An 8,790-nucleotide genomic window follows, 5' to 3' on the forward strand; every position below is an offset into this window, starting at 1 on the left:
AAGATGTTATTTTCGCCGGTATAACTCCTTCAGACACTTTGTACCGCATTGAGCCAGCAGAGGGAGCACCTCTTGTTCAATCCCAGTGGCACAGCAGCTGCTCTGCTTCTGTGTGTGTGTGTGTGTGTGTGTGTGTGTGTGTGTGTGTGTGTGTGTGTGTGACAGAGAGACAGACAGAGAGAGAGAGAGAGAGACACTTGCTGTGTATTTAAAAAACAAGCGCTCAAACAAACCAAAGAGAACGACAGAGGCAGAAAGACACTGTTTTTTTTGTGGTAACCCATGAGGTCTTGCTATCGAATTGTACAGTGCATCCTGAAGCAAGGCCGAGCAGATGACATAGTGCTCCACAGGCCTGCTTCTGGTGCCTGCTCCTGTACCAACCTGCTGCAGAAACAGAAAAAGACAAGAAGTCACGTAAGATAAAACAAAGAAAATAATGTAAATACACACGGAAAGGATTTAAAGGAAGGGGGTGCCATAAACAAAAGTACAGTGAACAAAGGACGGGATGTCAAAAAAGACAGGGGGTGCCATAAAAAGATAAAGAGACAATCCTAATAAATGTATCTGACTCCAGCAATTTGCACTAAAATTTCTAGAAAGCTGGTTTTCTTTCTCCTGCTCGCCTTGTCTGAATATGGAGTAAACACAGAAAGACAAGAAAAAACAAGGGGAAAACAAAGAGAAAAATAGTAAGAAAACTAAAGATATGAAAGACAAGAAGTCACGTAAAATAGAAAGAAAAGCAGAAAAAGAAAAAGACAAGAAGTCAGAAAAAGAAAAGGACAAGCAGTCAACTTAAAAAAGCCCAAGTGGGAGGAGCTAACATGAGTATAAAAGGCCAAGAGAGGCAAACAGAAAACAGAGAGACAAAGACAAGACACACTGGGTCGGCCTGAAGAAGGCAAAAACATGCCGAAACGTCGCGAACGGCCCAGTGAATGCTAAATGTGCACTAAAACCCTAGATATGGGCAATTTTTTGAACCAGGGCAGGGACACCACCACCCGGCCCCATCGATGGCCCGTGCACCTCAGGCTACCAGCTTGCTGGTGGCCTGATTCTTTTCTTAACACCTAACCAGCCAGTGCCTCGTGGGGTTGGGGGTGCCCCTGCCCTCTATCTTACCCTAACCCTAACCACAGGGGGGTCCCTAACACAAAAAACGAAGACAAGAAGTCACGTAAGAAAGAAAAACAAGTAGAAAAAGAAAAAGACAAGAAGTCACGTACAAGAAAGAAAGATAAGCAGAAAAAGCAAAAGACAAGAAGTCACGTACAAGAGAGAAAGACAAGTAGTCAGAAAAAGAAAAAGACAAGAAGTCACGTACAAGAAAGAAAGATAAACAGAAACAGAAAAAGACAAGAAGTCACGTAAGATAAAACAAAGAAAATAATGTAAATACACACGGAAAGGATTTAAAGGAAGGGGGTGCCATAAACAAAAGTACAGTGAACAAAGGACGGGATGTCAAAAAAGACAGGGGGTGCCATAAAAAGATAAAGAGACAATCCTAATAAATGCTTCTGGCGTAGGATCTTGGTGCGGCCGTTTGCCTGGTAGGTGTGTTTGGCTATGATGGCAGCCTTGGGCACAACAATGCGGGAGCAGGTGTTCTCAAACTTCGCATTGATGCAGATCTCTTCGCCTTCACAGAATCCACGCCGGTCAATTTTTGCATTCAATGACACCTGACCGTCAGGGATGAACATGCAGGTGACTTTCTTCTCGGAGGGTCAGCGCTCGTTTGCATGTATTAGCTCTAGAATTGCCACAGTTATCCAAGTAACGGATGAGCGATCAAAGGAACCATAACTGATTTAATGAGCCATTCACAGTTTCACTGTACCGGCCGCGTGTACTTAGACCTGCATGGCTTAATCTTTGAGACAAGCATATGCTACTGGCAGGATCAACCAGGTAGCCCCTCAGGCGGCGGCAGCGGCGCGCACGCACGCGCTCGCTCGCTCGCTCGGGGCTACTGAGCCCTGTCGACCAGGGCGAGGCTTTCCGGATGCACGTGTGGACCGGGGCGAGGGTTCGAGAAACCGTGTTTGCCGGACGGGGCCCCGTCGCCCTCGCGGGGTGGGCAAACTCTGGGTTTGCCTACCCACTCTGCGACGAGGCCCGCCGTGGTATGACCACCGGGACGGACCGGGCGTCTCGGTCTCGCTACCGAGCGATCGCGTCTGGCGGGGGGGGGGAAGCGTGGGGAGGACAGGGCGGGGTCCGAGAACCACCACCCCCTTCGACCTTCGCGCTGTAACCCCCGGCCAGCGCTAGAGGCGAGCCTGCGGGCCGGAGGAGCTGACCGCCCGAAGGCGCCGGCGAAGGTGCCGGGCCCGGCGGCAGCCCTCTGATGGCAGGCCACGTTTGCCAGTCGATCGGGGTGGGAGGGCACAACCCTAGAAAAAAACTTACCTGTTAAAATAAAGCCTGTATAAAGGAAAGAAAAAACTTACCTGTTAAAATAAAGCCTGTATAAAGGAAAGAAACAAAAAGGAAAACACTTATTCACCTGGGCTCGACTGAAGAAGGCACTTCTATGCCGAAACGTCTCGCGATAGCCCATTAGCTCTCAAACCCAAGACATGGGTAATTTTTGGAACCGCCGGGCAGGGTCTCCACCTCCCGGCCCCCATTGATGGACAGTGCAGTCAGGCCCTTGGTGGCCTGTTATCACCTAAACCCTAACCCCCTAACCAGACCCCCCTCCCCTCCGGCGGCCGGACATGCTGAAGTGTATCCCCCTGTGGCGCTGCAACCGCCACGTCGAGTCGGTGGACAAGCGGCATTGCAACTTGCAGACGGTTCCTGATGAAATATTTCGATACAGCCGCAGTTTGGAGGAGCTTCTCCTTGATGCCAATCAACTCAAAGAGCTACCAAAGCCTTTCTTCAGACTACTGAACCTCCGGAAACTTGGCCTGAGCGACAATGAGATCCAGAGACTCCCGCCTGAGGTGGCTAACTTCATGCAACTGGTGGAATTGGACATCTCCAGGAACGATATTTCTGAGATCCCAGAGAGCATTAAGTTTTGCAGGGCCTTGGAGATTGCAGACTTCAGTGGAAACCCCCTCTCCAGATTGCCGGATGGTTTCACTGAACTCCGAGCGCTCGCTCACCTGGCCCTCAATGATGTGTCATTACAGATGTTGCCCAATGACATTGGAAATTTGGCCAACCTGGTGACGTTGGAGCTCAGGGAGAACCTGTTGAAGTCTCTGCCCATGTCGCTCTCTTTCCTGGTGAAACTGGAACAGCTGGACCTGGGCAGCAATGAACTGGAAGTTTTGCCGGATACCCTCGGCGCTCTCCCCAACCTAAGGGAGCTGTGGCTGGACCGTAACCAATTGTCCTCATTACCACCAGAGCTGGGAAACCTTCGTAGGTTGGTGTGTCTGGATGTGTCGGAGAATCGTCTGGAGGAGCTCCCGTCAGAGCTGAATGGCCTCCTGGCTCTCACAGACCTGCTGCTCACACAGAACCTGCTGGAGGTCGTCCCGGACAGCATAGGGTCTCTGAAACAGCTGTCCATCCTGAAGGTGGACCAGAACAGACTGACCCATCTGACTGATTCAATAGGCGAGTGTGAAAACCTCACAGAACTTGTCCTGACGGAGATAAGAAAGATCTAACCCAAGACATGGGTAATTTTTGGACCCGCTGGGCAGGGTCTCCACCTCCCGGCCCCCATTGATGGACAGTGCACTCAGGCCCCTGAAAGGGTGGCCTGCTATCACCATAATCCTAACCAGCCCGTGCCTCGTGGGGGTGGGAGATGCCCCTGCCTGGCCCTAAAACCCTAACCCTAACCAGGGGGGGGTTACAAGAAGTGCAGAGCTAGAACTAGTGTGGCTCCACTACACAGTCAGGACTGTAAAGTTAAGAAACCACTAATTCAGACTCAGGCCTTATATTTACTGTTCTTTGTGTCAGGACAAGAAGTGAAAAGTTGTTGGGTGGAAAAAGGAATGAATGAATACATGACTTTTGCACACAGATCTCATTAACACACAAAACACATCCCATCTGAGGCCAGACAAATGTGGACTGTGAAGGCTCTCTATTGCACATTTAACTGTTGTCAAAGTAACAGCTGAAAAAAATATATTTTGCTGTACCACTAGTGTAAAAAGTGAAATTAAAAAAGGAAAAAAGAAGAAGAAGAAAGGCAACCATTCAGTAGTTCTTGCCCTTTAAGGCTAATCAAAAATGGTGGAAATGTGCTTTTCCTCTCACACTTGACTTGTTGTAGTATGTTTGAATATGAGAAAATCATTAAAAAAAAGTTTTTGGGAGATGCAAAATCCATAAAAAAAAAGGAGTAAAAAAAGCCTAAGTAAAAGGAAGAAAAATTAAAAGAAATGCTTACCTGCAATACCTGAAGAAAAAGGAGAGAAAAAAGTTAGAAAAAAGTGCTTACCTGCAAACCCTAAATAAAAGGAATTAAAGAAATGCTTACCTGCAACCCTAAAGGAAAAAACCTGTATAAAAGGAAGAAAAAAGTGCTTACCTGCAAAAACCTAAGTAAAAGGAATGTAAAAACTTAAATAAATGGCGGTGAAAATTAAAAGAAATACTTACCTGTAAAACCTGTATAAAAGGGAGAGAAAAACACTTACCTGCAACCAGTACTGACCTGAGCCAGCCTGAGGAAGGCACTACGATGCCGAAACGTCGCGATGGCTCATTGCAGATCGAACCCAAGACATGGGTAATTTTTGGACCCGCTGGGCAGGGTCTCCACCTCCCGGCCCCCATTGATGGACAGTGCACTCAGGCCCCTGAAAGGGTGGCCTGCTATCACCATAATCCTAACCCCCTAACCAGACCCCCCTCCCCTCCGGCGGCCGGACATGCTGAAGTGTATCCCCCTGTGGCGCTGCAACCGCCACGTCGAGTCGGTGGACAAGCGGCATTGCAACTTGCAGACGGTTCCTGATGAAATATTTCGATACAGCCGCAGTTTGGAGGAGCTTCTCCTTGATGCCAATCAACTCAAAGAGCTACCAAAGCCTTTCTTCAGACTACTGAACCTCCGGAAACTTGGCCTGAGCGACAATGAGATCCAGAGACTCCCGCCTGAGGTGGCTAACTTCATGCAACTGGTGGAATTGGACATCTCCAGGAACGATATTTCTGAGATCCCAGAGAGCATTAAGTTTTGCAGGGCCTTGGAGATTGCAGACTTCAGTGGAAACCCCCTCTCCAGATTGCCGGATGGTTTCACTGAACTCCGAGCGCTCGCTCACCTGGCCCTCAATGATGTGTCATTACAGATGTTGCCCAATGACATTGGAAATTTGGCCAACCTGGTGACGTTGGAGCTCAGGGAGAACCTGTTGAAGTCTCTGCCCACGTCGCTCTCTTTCCTGGTGAAACTGGAACAGCTGGACCTGGGCAGCAATGAACTGGAAGTTTTGCCGGATACCCTCGGCGCTCTCCCCAACCTAAGGGAGCTGTGGCTGGACCGTAACCAGTTGTCCTCATTACCACCAGAGCTGGGAAACCTTCGTAGGTTGGTGTGTCTGGATGTGTCGGAGAATTGTCTGGAGGAGCTCCCGTCAGAGCTGAATGGCCTCCTGGCTCTCACAGACCTGCTGCTCACACAGAACCTGCTGGAGGTCGTCCCGGACAGCATAGGGTCTCTGAAACAGCTGTCCATCCTGAAGGTGGACCAGAACAGACTGACCCATCTGACTGATTCAATAGGCGAGTGTGAAAACCTCACAGAACTTGTCCTGACGGAGATAAGAAAGATCTAACCCAAGACATGGGTAATTTTTGGACCTGCTGGGCAGGGTCTCCACCTCCCGGCCCCCATTGATGGACAGTGCACTCAGGCCCCTGGTGGCCTGCTATCACCATAATCCTAACCCAGGAGGGAAGGACCGCGCATTCCTCGGTCCCCCCCAGGGGGGACGGGGCCGTAACCAACGCCCTAACCCTAATGATGCGGGTGTCCGCGCTGAAGCTTCTGGGTCTGGGCTGCGCCAAGGTGGAGTACGCTAAAGGCAAGCAGCGGTGCCGACAGGAGGCCGAGTACCTCAGACATGAAACGGTCCTGCGGCTGCAAGACCAGCCCACAGACTCTGACGGCTCTGTGGTGTTGAGACCTGGCAACAAGTACGAGTACACGTTTGGATTCGAGCTCCCTCAGCAAGGGCAACTGGTGTCGTCATACAAGGGGAAGTTCGGCTACGTCCAGTACTGTGTCAAAGCCCTGATGGAGAGGCCGCAGCAGCCCGTGCTAGAGTGCAAGAAATGTTTCGAGGTGGAGGAGCCACTGGATGTCAACACCCCAGACCTGCTGTCTCCAGCAGGTGGCATGAAGCAGAAGAAAGTCACCTGCATGTTCATCCCTGACGGTCCCTGGGTACTGGAAGGCTGGTGCGTTCATAAAGATGGGACTGTGAGGCGGAGGAGGAGTTCAACGGCAATGCTCGCATGCTGCCGGTCGGCTGAAGTCCACCAGTGGGAACCGTGGAACTGTGGTCCACCTGTTAAGGACCAAACTTGAAAACAGGCAGAAGGTCTGAACTCCAGAGGAGGTTGGATGGAGAAGTAAAGGCACGAGTGTGGAGGTGGACTGAAATGTTGGTCGTTTGTTATGTCAGCTGCCTTCAACCTGCTTCATCGCTTATGAGTCTTCCTGCTCGTGCTCCTCAGACCAGAGATGTTGAGGCCCGATGGCACAGTGATATGCTGCATTTCTGAATAAGCTGCCCTTTCCAGAGACTCTCCATTTACAGCCACTATGACTTTGTTACTGGGCCGAGCACTGGCCTGCTGTGGCACCGTGGCTTTTTCTCATTGCACTCCAAGACTGTATTTTTACAGGACTACTCAAAAGGAAACATCCTTTTACCAGTCCACTCAGTTTGCATCGCTGTTACGAAATTGTTGGGAACACTGTTGCTTTTCAGAATCACAGCATGTAAATTTCTTCCTTAAATGTCAGTAGTGTTACCAGTGTTTGAAAAAAGTCCTTTATTCCTATATTGTTGCTTTTGACTCTCCTACTGCCCAGAAGACTCTGTTCAACTGAACAATGTTTTTGATGTGGAGATATGCAACTTCCACCAGTCACCACAGCTTGGTGACTGGTGCTAATTACTGCGAGTGCCGTCCATACCACACGCTCTCGATGGAACGCACTTTATCTGAGGATCCTTGTATCTGATCTGCAGTTGTCCCAGGCAACATTTCATTTAAGAGTTCCACTTCTGTGAATTCACAACTTCTGTTCTTTCAGGGCGCAGGGAAATCACTGTTAATGACTCATTTGTGAGAAAATATGTTTGTAATACGCTCTTGATACGTGCAGATGTTTTTGTATGAAAGCCGAGGGGAGAATATAAAAGGCGGAGCTCACACAGGAGCTCATTTTCCACTCGGCACTCGATGAGAGCACATCTCTGCCAGTCCAACTGTTGCCAGCTAACCTAGCTTACAGTTTTCTGTGTGCCACACCTGAAGAAGACCGTGTACGGTCGAAACGTTGTGTTTTTTGTGTTTATTTTTAAATAAACAGTTTTTTTTGGCACACCTTCTTTTGTTGTTTACTGTTTTTACGTGACTTTTTCCTTTCCACATTTTGGAAAGCGTTTTTTGTTCACATTAAAATTAAATAAATATTTTTTGAAGCACATTTAATTTTTTTTGGAAAAAAGAAAAGAAGAAAAAAATTCTGGACGCCATGGACGACGGCTGGACGGTGGTATGCTATGGCCGCCGCCGCCAACGTGACCGCCAAGTCTTCTGGGACGGGTACGGAGGGCCGCAGGGAGGGATGGACCGTGCACGCTCCTTTTCCTTTCGGAGAAGGGATTATCTTCCCCACCCTAACCCATTTTAGTCCTTCCTCAAATGAGAAGACGTAAAAGATGGAGCTTCATATTTTAGAGCACAGCTTGAAAGTGGCGAGTATAGAGAAAGAAGGGATCCAGATTTGCACTCACGGATTAATAAAACTCGCCTTCCTGGCCTCCAAAACAAGATGCAAGTTTTTCAGTTTGACAGAGACTCCAGAGGACTATACCATCATCGTCGACGAGGAAGGATTTAAAGAGCTGCCCCAGTCGGAGCACATCAGCGTTGCCGACGCCACGTGGGTGGCCCTTAACGTGGTGTCAGGAGGTAGCAACACATCCACTTCACAACCCATAGGAGTCACCAAAATCGCTAAATCAGTCATCGCACCACTGGCCGACCACAACATTTCTGTTTTCATGCTGTCGACGTATCAGACGGACTTCATCCTGGTTCGAGAGCGAGACCTCCCGATGGTCATGCACACTCTGTCTTCCGAATTCACTTTGTTTCGAGTGGTCAACGGGGAGACTGTTGCTGCTCACAATCTGGGGGTGACCAATGGCTTTGTGAAACCAAAACTAGTGCCCCGTCCTATCATTCACCCCTTATCCAGTCATAAGAAACAGAAAACGTACAAGTTGTGAAATAAGAAAAAGAAAAACGTACAAGTTGAGAAATGGAAGAAACACGTAAAAGCCGTAGAACTGGAAAGGACAAATGAGAAGGGGGTGCCAGAGAGGAAAAATACAGGACGGGATGTCAATAAAGCAGGGGGTGCCATTTAAAAATTAAAAATATAAACAGAATGAAAAAGTTAAAGAAAGAATAAGAAAAAGAAAACGTACAAGTTGAGAAATAAGAAAAGAAAACGTACAAGTTGAGAAATATAAGAAAGTTAAAGAACAAACAGAGAAACAGAAATATAAAGAAAAGAAAGAAAACAGAAAGCCCAAAGTGGGTGGAGAC

General features: G+C 48.6%; 2 protein-coding genes and 2 pseudogenes across 2 annotated transcripts; all 4 read left to right on the forward strand.

Annotated features, from left to right (window-relative positions):
* The first annotated feature begins 203 nt into the window (after positions 1–203).
* On the forward strand, positions 204–4,309 carry LOC146679414 (uncharacterized). Its single transcript, XM_085450463.1, has one exon. It carries the CDS (start codon positions 2,736–2,738, stop codon positions 3,642–3,644), a length of 909 nt encoding a protein of 302 aa, XP_085306589.1. The 5' UTR covers positions 204–2,735; the 3' UTR covers positions 3,645–4,309.
* A 14-nt stretch (positions 4,310–4,323) lies between these two features.
* LOC146679415 (uncharacterized) lies at positions 4,324–6,978 on the forward strand. The gene has a single exon (XM_085450462.1). It carries the CDS (start codon positions 4,866–4,868, stop codon positions 5,772–5,774), a length of 909 nt encoding a protein of 302 aa, XP_085306588.1. The 5' UTR covers positions 4,324–4,865; the 3' UTR covers positions 5,775–6,978.
* LOC146679416 (thioredoxin-interacting protein pseudogene) lies at positions 5,963–6,529 on the forward strand (annotated as a pseudogene).
* Positions 6,979–7,618: 640 nt separating the features above from the next.
* LOC146679417 (cytosolic arginine sensor for mTORC1 subunit 2 pseudogene) overlaps positions 7,619–8,790 on the forward strand; it is a 1,479-nt pseudogene continuing 307 nt past the window's right edge.

This window comes from Copadichromis virginalis, unplaced genomic scaffold, assembly GCF_057382275.1.
Source record: "Copadichromis virginalis isolate Kocher_CV1m ecotype Utaka unplaced genomic scaffold, C_Virginalis_male_GT1.1 unmapped_scaffold_2, whole genome shotgun sequence".
Classification (NCBI taxonomy): domain Eukaryota; kingdom Metazoa; phylum Chordata; class Actinopteri; order Cichliformes; family Cichlidae; genus Copadichromis; species Copadichromis virginalis.

Bases quoted from the DNA above. Each gene is read 5' to 3' on its own strand.
- LOC146679414 (XM_085450463.1), top strand. From the start codon at position 2,736: ATGCTGAAGTGTATCCCCCTGTGGCGCTGCAACCGCCACGTCGAGTCG.
- LOC146679415 (XM_085450462.1), top strand. From the start codon at position 4,866: ATGCTGAAGTGTATCCCCCTGTGGCGCTGCAACCGCCACGTCGAGTCG.